The following is a 14,789-nucleotide window of genomic DNA, read 5'->3' as shown; positions in this document are numbered from 1 at the left end:
AAGTGGCAAAGATCATTACATTGAAAGTATTGAAATTTGAAATAAAATTTAATTAGCAATATGAAATTAAATGCAAGTATTTCTATGTTCATGTTAAATTTTAACAAATACATATTTTTGTGGGTTTATGACTAAATGATCTGACATAAGACAAATATACATGACAAACCTCTAACTAATAAATTCTTGGGAACCAAGTCTGATCTATCAATCAAAAATCATGACCATGTGTTGGGACAGAATGTCGATCTGAGAATATTAAAGTTTGGTGCTATGCAATACACAATGCAATCATACTATGTATCAAAAGGACTATGATTAATTGAAGCCTGAAAGTAAAAAGGCTAGAACATAAGCCAAGCTCTGTTTTCCAACCCAGAGCAGTCAATATTGACACTATAATGGTGTGATCAGAACTTCTAAAATTGGTTTTCCCAGTTGGCTAGAATGTCTTTGCATCCATGCTGCAAATTCCAGACAAATAACCTTCAAAATGAATTCCAAACAGCCCAAGTTACTTATAGTGGTTAGTTGTTCTCCAGGGAAGGAATTTTACAAACAAATGGAAATTCACGATTGCACCGATTGTCGTTCCAGGATCTAAGAGCTGGGGATAAAAAAGGAGAAATGGAAGTTTAGTATTTCATCTTAAATAATATGTAATAATAATAATAAAATGGGGTTTGACTTTTTAATTCAAGAAAAGGAGGAGGGACTTTTTTTTATTCATTCATCGGATGTGAGTGTCACAGGCTAGGCCAGCATTTGTTGCCCATCCCTAATTGCCCTTGAGAAGGTGGTGGTGAGCCACCTTCTTGAACTGCTGCACTCCATGTGGTGTAGGTACACCCACAGTGCTGTTAGGAAGGGTGTTCTAGGATTTTGACCCAGCAACAGTGAAGGAACGGCAATATAGTTCCAAGTCAGCTTGGTGTGTGACTGAGAAGGGAACTTGCAGATGGTGGTGTTCCCATGCATCTGCTGCCCTTGTCCTTCTAGGTGGTAGAGGTCATGTGTTTGGAAGGTGCTATTGAAGGAGGCTTGGCGAGTTGCTGCAGTGCATCTTGTAGATGGTACACACCACTGCCACTGTGCGCCAGTGGTGTAATGAGTGAATGTTTAAGTTGGCGGATAGGGTGCTGATCAAGTGGGTGGCTTTGTCCTGGATGGCGTCGAGCTTCTTGAGTGTTGTTGGAGTTGCACTCATCCAGGCAAGTGGGGAGTATTCCATCACACTGCTGGCTTGTGCCTTGTAGATGGTGGACAGGCTTTGGGGAGGTGGGGGGGCGGTGGGGGGGGGGGGCGCGGTCAGTAGGTGAGTTACTCTCTGCAGAATTCCCAGCCTCTGACCTGCTCTTGTAACCACAGTACTTATATGGTTGGTCCAGTTCAGTTTCTGGTCAATGGTAACCCCCAGGATATTGTTGGTGGGGGATTCAACCTTGGTAATGCCATTGAATATCAAGGGGAGATGCTTAGATTCTCTCTTGTTGGAGATAATCATTGCCTGGCACTTATGTGGCACAAATGTTACTTGCCACTTATCAGCCCAAGACCTGAATGCTGTCCAGGTCTTGCTGCATGTGGACATGGACTGCCTCAGTATCTGAGGAGTCGCAAATGGTACTGAACACTGCATCATCAGCAAACATCCCCACATCTGACCTTAAGATGGAGGGAAAGTTATTGATGAGGCAGTTGAAGATGATTGGACCTAGGACACTACCCTGAGGAACTCCTGCAGCAGTGTCTTGGGACTAAGATGAATGGCTCCAACAACCATAACTATTTTCCTTTGTGCTGGGTATGACTCCAACCAGTCGAATGTTTTCTCCCTGATTCCCATTGACTTCAATTTTGCTAGGGCTCCTTGATGCTACACTTAGTCAAATGCTGCCTTGATCTCAAGGGCAGTCACTCTCACCTCACCTCTGGAGCTCAGCTTTTTTGTCCATGTTTAGACCAAGGCTGCAATGAGGTCCGGAGCTGAGTGGCCCCGGTGGGACCCAAACTGAGCGTCACTGAGCAGGTTATTGCTGAGCAAGTGCTGCTTGATAGCACTTTCAACGACACCTTACAGCAGATAGTAGATATGGATAGTAGAGTGGAAAATTTATTGCCACTTCTTGCACAGAGTATCAGCATCAAATAACATATAGATCAGATATAACATGGGTTACATGAAGTGGAAAGCTTCCTAGATGTTAAACCTAGTCTCAGAGAGCACCTTTTCTACACCAGTGTGATATTTTCAATTTCAGTATCAATAATTTTATAATTTCTTTGACAGGTATTGTCAATTTATTATCACGTTATGGGCATGTTGCAGTGTGGATTTGTTCCCCGAAGAACTGGGTTGATACTCCTTCACGATGCCCTCTTGTATGGCTGCACAGCAGACTGTTAAGAGAAGATTTTCATTTCCTTCATCAGGGCTGGCTTTGAACAAAGCTGCTAAAGGTGAAAGGCCAATGTGTTAATCAAGTGCAGTTCTGGTACACTCATTTAAAAACAAATAATGTGAAGAACAGAACAACACTGATCCATCTTTACAGGTAATGAACACTGTGCCAAAAGGTTTAAATACTACTGTGGGTCCATAGCTCCCTTCATATGCTGACTTTAACGGTAAAGAATACAGTTCAAATGCTAGAAGAAAATGCCATAATTCTCCATGTTTAGCACCAATCTGAAGATTGCTCTGATTCAAGGTGGGTTCAGGAAATTATGCAAATAGCTCTTTTGTTTGTAAGGCCAATCATGAGAAATTTGTGCAGAATTACTCAGTGGGGAATATAAACAAAAAGTGAATCACCAGAATGAAGGGCAAGATTTCAAAGTATCCCCACAGCACTGACAGAGGTGAAAAGAATGGAAATGTCCTCATGCACTGCCCTGGTGGCCTTTACAATCGCAGAGTATCTTCTAATTCAGCAGGAAAGTGAGGAGAAGGCAGACTGGAAGCACAGAAGGTATTGGCAGTACATAACTCACATAACAAACTAGCTCACAATGTGCCACAACACAGCCGACCAGCTGACATGAAGGAGGTACTGTGCATGATGAGCAAGGCAGTCAATAAGGTGGAATTCACTACCAGTGACACTGAGGGTCACCAGTACCCTCAAATTTTGCACCACATGATCACTTCAATGCACCCACAGGAGACATCATGTATGTCATAGCAACTTCTACTGGAAAGTGAGCCTACTCAGGTCTGAATGCACAGAGATTCAACCCAATTTCTTGCTGGCCCGATCTCTCAGCCCACGTCCATGCCCACACCAGGGGCTGGAGTTTGTTGTCAGCGGCAGGTGCAGAAAATGGCAGCTGCCCTGCCAGGGACCTGCACCGCCGCGATTATACGCCGGGCGGCCACTTAACATATTGACGGTGACTGCCCATCCCCCTCCCCCGCCCCAATCATGTGGCAGGGACGGCATTGGTAATGCCGTTCACGATGTCACCTGATGCAGCTGCCAGTGTCATTTTTAAAAGGCTGCCAGCCCTGCAAACAGTTCAACATAATTCAGAGTTGACCCCTTCCCCGCCTCGGTGGTGCCAGCTTCTCATGGACGGGAAAGTGAAGTCGTGTGAGTGCCGCACGATGAGCTCAAGATTGGGAACTGAAGGTTAGATCACAGCGAATTACATTTAAATTTATGCAGAGATAGTTTACATGTTTAAAGTAACGTCCCGTCACAGAGCGGCACAGGTGATGCCACAGAGCCTCACTGCCGCCAGGAAGGTCAGGTCCAGCAGTCCCAGCGTCAGGCTGCATGGCGGCCACTGCCGCTCCAATTCTCCGGCCCCCCCACCGCGAAACCCAACGTCGGGCTGGGAACAAACTCCAGCCCCAGCTTACGATCTCCTTCACATCCACCCCCCAGACTCCTCACCACCATGATCACCTCCATGGGCCTCCCAAGCATTTCTCCCCTCACCCCCAACAGCTTCTCTCCGTTCCTGATCTCTTGCCACACCCCCCCTCACTGACATCCCCACCTTGGCCTCCAATCTCTCTGAGCCTCCAACATCGAAGTACCCCCACCCAGACCTCTGATTTTTCCAGGCCCCCACACCATCATTGACCCCCCCACCCCAACCTTTGATTTTTCTGATCCTCCCCTGTTGATGTAGCCCCACACAGACTTTAATCTCTCCAGGCCCCTCCACCACCCCCTCCCCCATCGATGTCACTCAGACTCAAGATCTCTCCTTCCCTCCTCTACACTGCATGCTGCGGCCTGGTGCTGCAGGCCTAGTCTGACAGCCAGCCAGCCTCTCAATCTGGCTGGCTGTAGCCAGGAAATGAATTCCAAAAATGGTAATCAGGTTAAATTTGGCAGGACCTGAGTGAAACCTGTTTTTACAGGTGCCACTAAATCACACCCCACATCCCATCCCCTACTCATTCTCTGCCTTCTCCTAAATATTGGGGCCAAGTTTTTAAATATCACAACCCTGTGAGGATTTTGAATACTTCCATATTTTATCAACCTATTGAAAACTGTCATAGTTTCTCTAGTCCTTTCTCCAAACTAAGACCACTCATTCTTGGCTTTATCTTAGTGAATCACCTCTCCATGGCCTTTGCATCCTTTCTAACGCAGGGCACCAAAACTGGACACTGGGGGCAATTTTAACCTAACCTGCCTGTCGAGAAGCTGATGGGATTGGGTGCGAAGCTGGTTTACACCTTTCCCAATATCAGGCAGAGTGTAAAGTCAGTGTCCTACCCAGTGAGCTAGGATAAATTGCCCATTCTAGTTGCAGCCTAACCAACGATTTCTATAGAAAAGCAAAATACTGTGGATACTGCAAATCTGAAATAAAAACAGAAAATGCTGTAAATACTCAGCAGGTCAGGCAGTATCTGTTCTGGTGAAAGATCATCAACCTGAAACATTGGGCTGGATTCTATAGAGCACTCAACGTTGGGATCTGTGGTGGGGTGGGGGGGGTGGGGTGTGGTCGCTCATGAAGATGTCCTCGGTTGAAGCCCAGTACGGGCCTCGATGCCAACAAGGCCCGGCTCGATATTGCGGGCAGCAGCGAGGCCTCGTGGCGGCCCCCCGCCACTCGGCGACGGGACCACAATAAGCATATTCAAATTAAGAAAATTAATACATTTACAAAAACTCACCCGTGATCTTGAGGGCCTGCCCGATCTTCACCCCAGCGGCCAGCACTGCCGTGCCTTCAGATCCCCATCCAGTGAAACAAGTCGCAACACTGGTGGGGAGGGGGGGAGGAGGTAAGTTTCTCAGTGCGGGGGAGGGGGGGGGCAATGGGATCAAATTAATGTCATGGGTATAGGGGACGGTGGGAAGGGTTGTAGGTTAAAGTTTGTGCAGTTGCGGGGGAGGGAAGGTCAGATGGTAAAGGTAAGTGCTTTGCGGGGGGAAAGGGCAAATAAATTAATTGTTTTTGGGGGGAGGGGGGTGGGAGAGGGGCAAAAGAGATGTATTTATTTTATTTAATTTAACCCATCTTTAAATTTGCCGGTAGGGCTGACGGCCCTTTAAAATTGGCAGCTGATGCCGTTGCTGGGGAAGACCAGCCTGCCCCCTCCACGTGATTGGAGGGCGTGGCCTGCCCCGGCTATTTAAATGTGCCACTGCGCTTGGAATTGCGGCAGCTCTTTGGTGCAGGCCGCCATTTGTCGGGCTTATGGATCCAGCCCATTAACTCTGTTTTTCTCTCCACAGATGTTGCCTGACTTGGTGAATATTGCCAATGATTTGTAAAGCTTTAGCATTACTTCAGCCTGTTAATACCACTCTTAGTTACATTGCAGCAACCGAGAGACACACCAGGCTGGGTTTTGCGCTATAGCAGAATAAGGGAACATCTCCAAGAAACAGCACCCTCGCCACCAGGTAATCTTTTGGCTTTTGACGGGGGTGGTCAGTAACACGACTTTAGTGGATTTCCCAGCCTCCGTCTAGCCGGTGTGTTGCTGTTGGCCTCCGAACTGTTCATAAAACATAATACCATGTTCTTCAACATTCAAAGTTACCAACCTGGCCTACACAATCAATTGCTCAGGCTTGCTGAGTTTTCAAATTTAAATGCTAACATAGTAACCTTGGGTGCCAACTTAAATTCTTGGACATCAGTTGTGGCTGGTGCAGCATAATGGAAAAAAATTGCATGACAAACTTCCAATTAAAGCCTAGCTCGGGTATAAAATTAAAACCCGACCCGGGCCCAACCCGACAACAGCCAACTCGAACCCGACCCGAGCCCGAGTCTTTTAATTTTTTTTAAATGCCCAACCAGACCCGAACCCAACACATGTATTCAGGTTTGGTCAGGTAGCCAGGCTTTAGATCAATGATTGAGTACAGTTGTTGATGTACCCATGTTCAATTAACATCATAAAGTTTAAAAAAAACAAGCACTGATTTCGAACAGGTGAAGGCACCGCGACCCTGACCACTCGAGGGAAAAAAAGTATCCACTTCAGGAAATCATGCAATGTAACAAACAAGCTTCTGAACTGTATCAAGTTCCGATGTCATTAACAAAAAAAAAATCTCTGCGGAGATCTCAGGTTGGGAAGTTTAATGTTCCTATTTCCAGATAATTTTAAATCCTTGGGCCAAGTATAGATTAAAGCAAGAGCTCAGCTGATGTTTCTGTACTTACTGACTTGATAGATTTCAGAGTGTAAGGGGTTGTGTTAATTTCACTCGGGTGCTTTATGTCGGAACTTGTAGCTGTTTCTTTCCCCTCTGCCACCTCACCCCCACCTCCCGCCCCACCCCCCCCCCCCCCACCCCACTCTTCTCACCTCTGATTTCTGTTTGTCTTGATCTCTGTCCATGTCCAGCCCAACCCGACCCGAGCCCAAATTTTGGACCCGGAAGAGAGACCCGACCCGACCCGAACCCAACACATTTCATTGGGTCCCGTCGGGTTCGGGTTGGGTAGCTATGCTCTACTTACAAATTTTTAAATTCTTTCATGGGACGTGGGTGTCACTGGCAAAGCCAGCAATTGTTGCCCAACCCTTAATTGCCCTTGATAACTGAGTGACTTGCTCAGCCATTTCAGAGGCGGGAAGAGAATTGAATTGGGCAGAATGATGGGGACCCCACCGCCTTCTCACCTCCACCCTGTGGACAGCCTTCCTGCACTCCCACCCCTGCCAATTGAGGTCCTTAAGTGAGTAATTAATGCCCAATTAAGGTCATCATCCCACCTACGCTGGTATTATCCCAGGGGTGGGTGGGCCTGTTGCCACATGGGGAGCACGACCTGCAAACCCGGGCAGGTTGCTTGTAGGTTCCTGGGGGTGGGGACTGGGGGGTGCCGGTTCAAAGACACAGTGCCCGGTCAAGGGACCTGGCATCAGTAAGGGGGGGGGCTCACTTAGAGCCACCCCTGCCCTTGCTGCTGACCCTCCTACAATCCCCTCCCCTGTGAACCCCACCCTGCGAAAGCCCTCCCGGCATGACTCACCGTGGCCTGTGTCCCTCGGCGATCCTAGGCCACAAATGGGTGCATTACCGGCAGCAGCCACCACCTCCGCGGTAATGCTGCTCAGTAGAAGAGCTGCTGGCCTCTGATTGGTTGGCAGCTCTCAGCAGGCAGGTCCTCCTTCCCCAGGGTCCAAATTCCCGGGAAAGTCCTGCTGTTGGCCACCTAAGTGCCTGACTGGCACATAACGCGGCGGGCCTTCCCACAAAGAGGCGACGTGAAACTCTCACGGCTTTTCATTCAGTGGCCAAGTCTGCCATTGCCTACATAAAATACCCTGCAAAGAGTGCTAGAAGTTTGGAACTCTCTTCCATAAATGGCAATTGATGCTAGATCAATTGCTAATTTTAAATCTGAGATTGATAGATTTTTTCTTAACCATAGGCATTAAAAGAAGTAGGGCAAAGGCGAGTATGTGGAACTAGGTCACAGATCAGCCATGATCTCACTGGATGGCTAAACAGTTTCGAGGGGCTACTCCTGTTCCTATGTTCCTATAACACTTTTGTAATGTTGTTGGCAGTGTCTGGCAGCAGTTAAATGTGAAAAGTTCAGTACAACCTGCTGGGACTGCAATACAAATAAAATGTGTCATGTTTCAGTCTTTAATCAGGATAGTGCCAGTACTGGTGCCTGGACTTCCATTTACACTTACTGAAAACACCAGGCCAATGGCTGCAACAGGCAACAACATCTTACAGATTTTTCAGGGTAGCTTAGCTCACTAATGCCCATTATAATAGGACTATTCTGACACAGTCCATGTTGCCATGGAATGCTTTACCACCTGAATGTTGTGCAATTAATGACTTTCTAGAAAAATGAAAATAATATGTTCAAGATAGCACTATGCAAACAATACAAGTCTGTGGAAACAACCAAACATATTTCCAGTTATCTAGCCCTTATCCTTCCCCCCCCCACCTTGTCCAAACTCTACCTACCTATATCCATGACTCTTCCAATGTCCTTCATCGCTTTATACCACCATCTACTTTTCACCATGTTGTTCAGTCCCTCTATACCTCCATTCCAATACGCCCTCTAAGCAGCTGCGTAACAAACCCGAAAGATGCCGCACAGGCCGCACATAAGTTGACCCCTTTAAGTTTTTGTGTGTGTGTGACCGTGTAAAAAAAATTTAAAGGCCCTGCGCACTTAAACAAATCGCCTAAACACTACAAAACAAAAAATTAGAGGGTACGTTGCTCCACATTGCAACAGGATACTCTGCAGGTTCTCCATTACTTCCTTGAACAGTGGACCAAATGGTCCCTGACCACAGCAGGATCTGTACCTGATCTCACTGGCTGGATCTGGGTCCTGATTTCATTTGTAGCTATTCAGCTACTGGACCGTCACAGGAGACTACTAAGATAAGCCCAACTGTGGCCTCCGGTGCTGGCCTTGCCAAAGTTTGTGGAGTCGGGGGAGTTCACATAATTTAAAATATGAAGAGCGGGCCTCCATGCCACTATAGCTGAATCTTATTGCCTGCTTGCTCCAAGGCAAGCTATGATGCACAGTGCCATTGAGGGAGTGTGGCCACACCCATTAGCCCCCTATGTGAAGAGGCCAAAGAAAATGCACCTAGAAAAAGTCTCAGGCTTAGACCTCCAAGATAGGCCTCACATCCACCATCGGACAGGCACATATTACTTTTCTTCCACCAAATTGGGCACTCAGGAACCCCTGGTCTGGGAGCCCTTGTCCCTAGTGTCACGGACTTGTATCTTTTTTCTCCTCGGATTAAAACAGCGTGTCCCATTAAGACTCTGTTAAAAAGAGTGCACCTTTAAGGGAGAGAGAGTTCTGGAATTTCTAAGGAATAGTGTGCCAGCAGCTGCATTTTGTTACCTAGACAACAGCAGGAGAGAGAGGTCACATAGTATAATGTTTCCACTTAACTGTGTGTAAAGCTGGCAAAATCCAGCTGAAACCAGACTCACCAGTAAAGCTTACTGAAGAGAAAGGAGCTGTTTATGCTCTCACAGCAAAAATTCTACAAGGAGCTACAAGCCAAATTAATTGCCTAAAAAGGAAGGAACCCTTTTAAGAGACCACTTGGTATTGCTGAAGGAACTGTTGATGCCTGTTGCAGCCGAAGAGTTTGAATGCCTATCAAACACAGACTGCTTCATCAAATCCAAGTGAAGACTTCAAGTGGCCTTTGATAATTTCCACATTAGAATACCTCATTCATCAGGAACGTAACCCACAGAGATTTACTTGTTTACTTATTCTTAAGAAACAGCTAATCTTTAAAAAACAATTTTGAAACTGGTTAACTACTGTTATTTTTGAGTGATTGTGTGTGAATGGCAAGTTAGATTAAAATAAGAAGTTATAAGGTCTTTAGACATAGGTTTATCTTAATAGTGTTTATGATTTAGTTTTAATAAATAGTTAATTTGTTGTTGTCTAAAGATACCTGGTTTGGTCTATTTTATTCTGGGGGTTACTAGTGTGTTTAATTTGGCTGTTTTCCGGTTGGGGAAAAACTTTAAATAATATGCTGCAACCTATGCAGTGATGGAACTGAATTGACAGTGCGTTTTTCCCGCCACGGTTGTAACACTAGCCACACCTCTCTCCACACTGCTGGTCTTATTTGGGCAGGCAAAGGCTTTGCTCTATACAAGGCCACATGGAGACTCCCAGGAAAAGGCCGGGACACATGTAATAGTGTCCCAGCCTAATTTGATATTCTTCAGCCACACTCCCGCTAGAGATATATCAGCACTCTATAAAATGGGCCCTACATTTTTGGCCCCATAGTTTTGCATTTGTATTCTCTAGCGCTGTTGCTGAGCTCAGATGTATTTATGTCATTTGCTACCCAGTTAGTAGTACTTAGTTTTAAAGTACAGGCTCCTCATCTTTTACTATCAGCAAGTTTTCTTGAGAGATCACAAGGGTGATATGGACTTGTAATAAACTGCAAGAAATGCCTTGAGACACTCCAACCCAGAGCTGTTGAGCTGGAATCCGAGCTTCAGATACTTCAATACATAAGAGAGGAGGAGGAATTACTGGATAATTTGCTTCAGAGTTTGTTTTATTTGTTCATGAGATGTGGGTGGTGCTGGAAAGGCCAGCATTTATTGCCCTCGACAAGGTGGTGGTGAGCCGCCTTGTTGAACCACTGCACTTCATGAGGTGAAGCTGCTCCCACAGTGCTATTAGGCAGTGAGTTCCAGGATTTTGACCCAGTGACGATGATGGAATGATAATATATCTCCAAGTCAGGATGGTGTGTGACTTGGAGGGGAACTTGCAGGTGGTGGTGCACCATTACATACCAGAGGAAATCACAGGTACAGGAAGGGGAGAGTGTGACTACCACTCAGTCGAGTAAGGGGAATATAGGAGAGGTAATGAAGGAGGTCCAGGAGACGCTGCCCCATCAAACAGGTGCAAAGTACTCACTTCCTGTGAGGAGAAGGAGAAAGACTATGGGAAAGACAGCCAAAATGCCAACCAAGAATCTACAAGGGGACAAGATGCAGAATAGTAAGGATGTAAGAATTGAGGATTCTGTAATTAGGGGGATAGATAGTATTTTTGCAGTCCAAAATATCTGCGTTCCTCTAATTCTGACCTCTTGTGCATCCCTAATTTTAATTGCTCCACCATTGGTGGCCACTCCTTTAGTTGCCTCGGCCCCAAGCTCTGGAATACCCTCCTGACACCTCTCCACCTTGCTTTTCTCCTTTCAGACATTCCTGAAAACCTACCTCTTTAACCAAGCTTTTGGACATCTGACCTATTGGCCGGATTTCACCCTCGGCGGAGGGGAGCCGTCCACCGACTGAAAAATTGGTGGCGAACCCGCCTCCGCCTGGCCTGGGGTCCGACTGCATTTTGCGGTCCCCAGGTCTTTAATTGGTCTGAGGCGGATCTTCCACCTCATTGAGGCAGGAAGTCCTGCCTAATGGAGCTGCCGGCCAATCAGTAGGCAGCAGCTCTCTGTCCCAGCAGCACCACAGGGTGCGGTGGCCACTGCTAGGACTGAAGATGGAAGATGTCAGGGAGCCCCGGAGAACGGATTCGTTTTTGATGCCTCGGCGGGGGCAATCAGTTGGACCCCAGTGAGGCAAGGGTGGTTGATTGGGGGCCTGGGGGGTGGGTGGTGTTGGGCCTTGGGGGTGGTTGGGGCATCGGGGGCAGCCCTCCTTCAGTCCCCCACGCAGGCTGTTGGAAAGTCACCTACTTTTAACAGGTGGATTTTCTCGGGCCTGGGCCACCCGCCACCAAAGGGTAAAATCCCCATGGACACGAGCGGAAGCCCTTAAGTGGGCGTTAACTGGCCTGGGGCGGGCGGGCCATTTTACGCTGCCACCGCTCTGCGTAAAGTGGTGGCGGAGGCAGTAGCAGGTCAAGAAGGGCCCCCCGAGCCTCCCAATCCATTCTATGCCCCCCCACCCCACCCCAACTCGCAACCATCCTGCTCTTTGGGAGGGGGCGGGGCGTACAATTCTGGTCAATATCTCTTTTTGTGGCTCGGTGACATACTTCGTTTCATAATACTTGTGTAAAGCACCTTGGGACATTTTATTATGTTAAAGGTGCTATATAAATATAAGTTGTTGTTGTTGTGAGGATCCAGAGGCCTGAAGGGTTTCAAGGTAAGGGACATCTCAAAATGACAGAAAAGAATCTGGACAGGGAGGGGGTTGATCCCGTTGTCGGGGTCCACTTTGGAACCAACGACATAAGATTGATTAGGGAAGAGGTCTTACTAAGGGAGCATCAGGAGTTAGGAGCTAAATCGAAAAGCAGGATCTCACGGGTAATAAACTTGGGATTATCCAAGCCAGGTGCAAATTGAAATAAGGTCAAACAAAATCAACACGTGGTTAAATGAGTGATGTGGAAAGGAGGCAGCTCCATTTCATGGCATACTGGCACAGTTCTGGTACAGGAAGGAGCTGTACTGTTGGGATGGGCTGGACCTGAACTGGGCTGCAACCAAAAGGATAATTAGGGCTGTAAATTAGACTTTAAACTAATAATATGGTGGGAGGGGGAGGCGACGCAATTATATGGTGGGAGGGAACTGCTAGAAATTACAGAAATCTAACAATAAAAGCATCAGAGAAAGTGAGTAAAGGACAAACTAAAGGAAGGAATAAGGATACCATGAACGTCCAGAGATCGGATAAAGTCATAGGCCCTGATATTTGCTGGGGCGGGTTTTGAGAGCCGGAAACAGTTTTGTTTTCGAACCATGTGGAGTTTTGACTTCAAATGATGATGGGCATTGAAAAAGATAGTTTGATGGATTGGGAGGAACTACTTTTGCTCTCTTAGCCCACTAGCAGTGCTAGAAAAGCACTTACCTTTTCCACAAATTCGTCCTTTAGCTGCCTGATTTCCCGAGACTCAGGAAACCTGGCTGGCTAGAGTTAAACCTGGAAGATAGGTAAAATATGAGGCACACAGCCTCATTATTATAGTTAAATGAACATACTGTCATCTGGGTGCGGGTTGGTTGCACACGTCTTGTCCCGCCTCCGTTAAAACTGGGAGTGGGTGGGTTGGAAGTGAGTTGGGGTTGAGCTTGAGATTCTTGAAATCTTAATATCCGACTTGACCCAAACCTACTATTAAGGCCAATAGTTTTGATGTTTTTGAAAGGAAACTGGCTGAGTACATGAGAGAAAAAAGAATAGAGAGATATCCTGAAAGGCTGAGATAAGGTAAATGGAATGGGAGGAGACTTGTGGAGTATAAGTACCACCACAAACTTGTTGGGCCAAATGGCCTGTTTCTGTGCTGTACATTCTCAGTAATTATAGGTTCATTAGGCAAAGCTGCATCATCTCATGCTGTAATTACTGAAATGAAGTAAACTGGTGTGGATACTGACAATTTTTACATATTTGCTGGGAAATGCTTTCTTTTTGTAAGGATAAACTTAGGGTTTAAAATTACCCCATAGAGTATGAAGGTAATGTAACTACTAAAAGCAGAGAGAGGAATAATAAATAAAAAGAATTTATACTGTTCATACAGTAATATACTTAATATACAAAACAAAATGTAAAAATTGGAGGCAATAGTTTGTACAGAAGATCTGCATATATTAGGGATGACTGATACATGGCTATCCAGAGAACAAGATTGGCAACTAAATATTGCAGAATATATTACAGCAAGGAAAGGGAAGGAAGTAGGATGCAGTATCTGTACTAGTTAGAGATAGCATAGTGGCAGTAGAAAAAGAATGTAACAAGCAGTAAGATAAATATAGAATCCATATGGATGAGTTGAAAGATAAGGGATTCATCAGCTTAATAGGGGTATACTATAGTCAAAATATGGAAGAGAACTGGAGGGAGAAATGTGTTGGAAAATCCATGAAGTGAGTAGCAAGCATAGAATAATAACCATGGGAGATTTTAGCTACCCCTAAATAAGCTGGCAGGAAGAAGTAGCAAAAGGGCGAAAGGGAATTGAGTTTGACAGTGTACACAGGACTCCTTTCACTCTCAGTACATAAGAAGACCACAAGGAAAGAATCACAGGTGGATCTTGTAATGGGTAATGAACCAGAACAGATGGGAGAAGTAAGTGTAGAAGTAGGAGAGCGTCTTAGTAACTGTGATCACAATATAGTAAGACTCCAAATTAGGATTGAGAATGACATAAGTAGGAAAAATGCTATGGTAATAGATTGGAAAAGAACAAATTATGAGGAAATGAGGATGGAACTAAAGAAGGTAAATGGGGAGACAATTTTGAAAAACAAAGAGACAGAAAACCAGTGGGAGATCTTTAAGTGGGTAATCAATAGAGTTCAAGAGAAATGCGTTCCAATAAAAGCCAAAAACAAGCAAGCTTACTAAGAAGCACTGTGGATGGATAAAGATCTAAAGAGGAAATTGAATCTAAAGAAAAAGGCATATAAGAAGTATTTAGATACTAAAGGAGAGGAGGACAAAAGGGAATATGAAGAACGTAGAGGAGAAGTTAAAACACAACCATCAGGAAGGCAAAGAAAAATTAGGAAATCAAATTATCAAGAAATATAAAAAGAAATAGTAAAATGTTTCATAGAATATTTTAAACAAGTGTCTGGACAGGTGGACAGCTAGTTGAGCCTTCCTGTCTTATTGAGTAGCATAAATCAAAGCATCTTAAGTGGTTTATTATCATCACCTACATATCATCTACCAGTTAGAAAATGGGGTAGAAGAGCAAAGGGATATAGGGATACAGATGAACAAATTATTAAAAGCAAATCAATTAAGAATGCTAACAAAACATTGGGATTTACTTCTCAGGGAATAGAATTC

At 45.5% G+C, this 14,789-nt stretch overlaps 1 protein-coding gene across 1 annotated transcript in view; it reads right to left on the bottom strand.

The window, feature by feature from the left end:
- Nucleotides 1-425: 425 nt before the first annotated feature.
- Nucleotides 426-14,789, bottom strand: part of clec19a (C-type lectin domain containing 19A) — an 81,828-nt gene continuing 67,464 nt past the window's right edge. The window contains exon 5 of the mRNA XM_068056771.1: nucleotides 426-607. Coding sequence (XP_067912872.1) covers nucleotides 528-607 — 80 coding nt within the window. The 3' untranslated portion in view covers nucleotides 426-527. The remainder of the gene's footprint in view (nucleotides 608-14,789) is intronic.

This window comes from Heterodontus francisci, chromosome 24 (assembly GCF_036365525.1).
Source record: "Heterodontus francisci isolate sHetFra1 chromosome 24, sHetFra1.hap1, whole genome shotgun sequence".
NCBI lineage: Eukaryota > Metazoa > Chordata > Chondrichthyes > Heterodontiformes > Heterodontidae > Heterodontus > Heterodontus francisci.
This window is presented reverse-complemented; position numbering and strand designations above follow the sequence as displayed.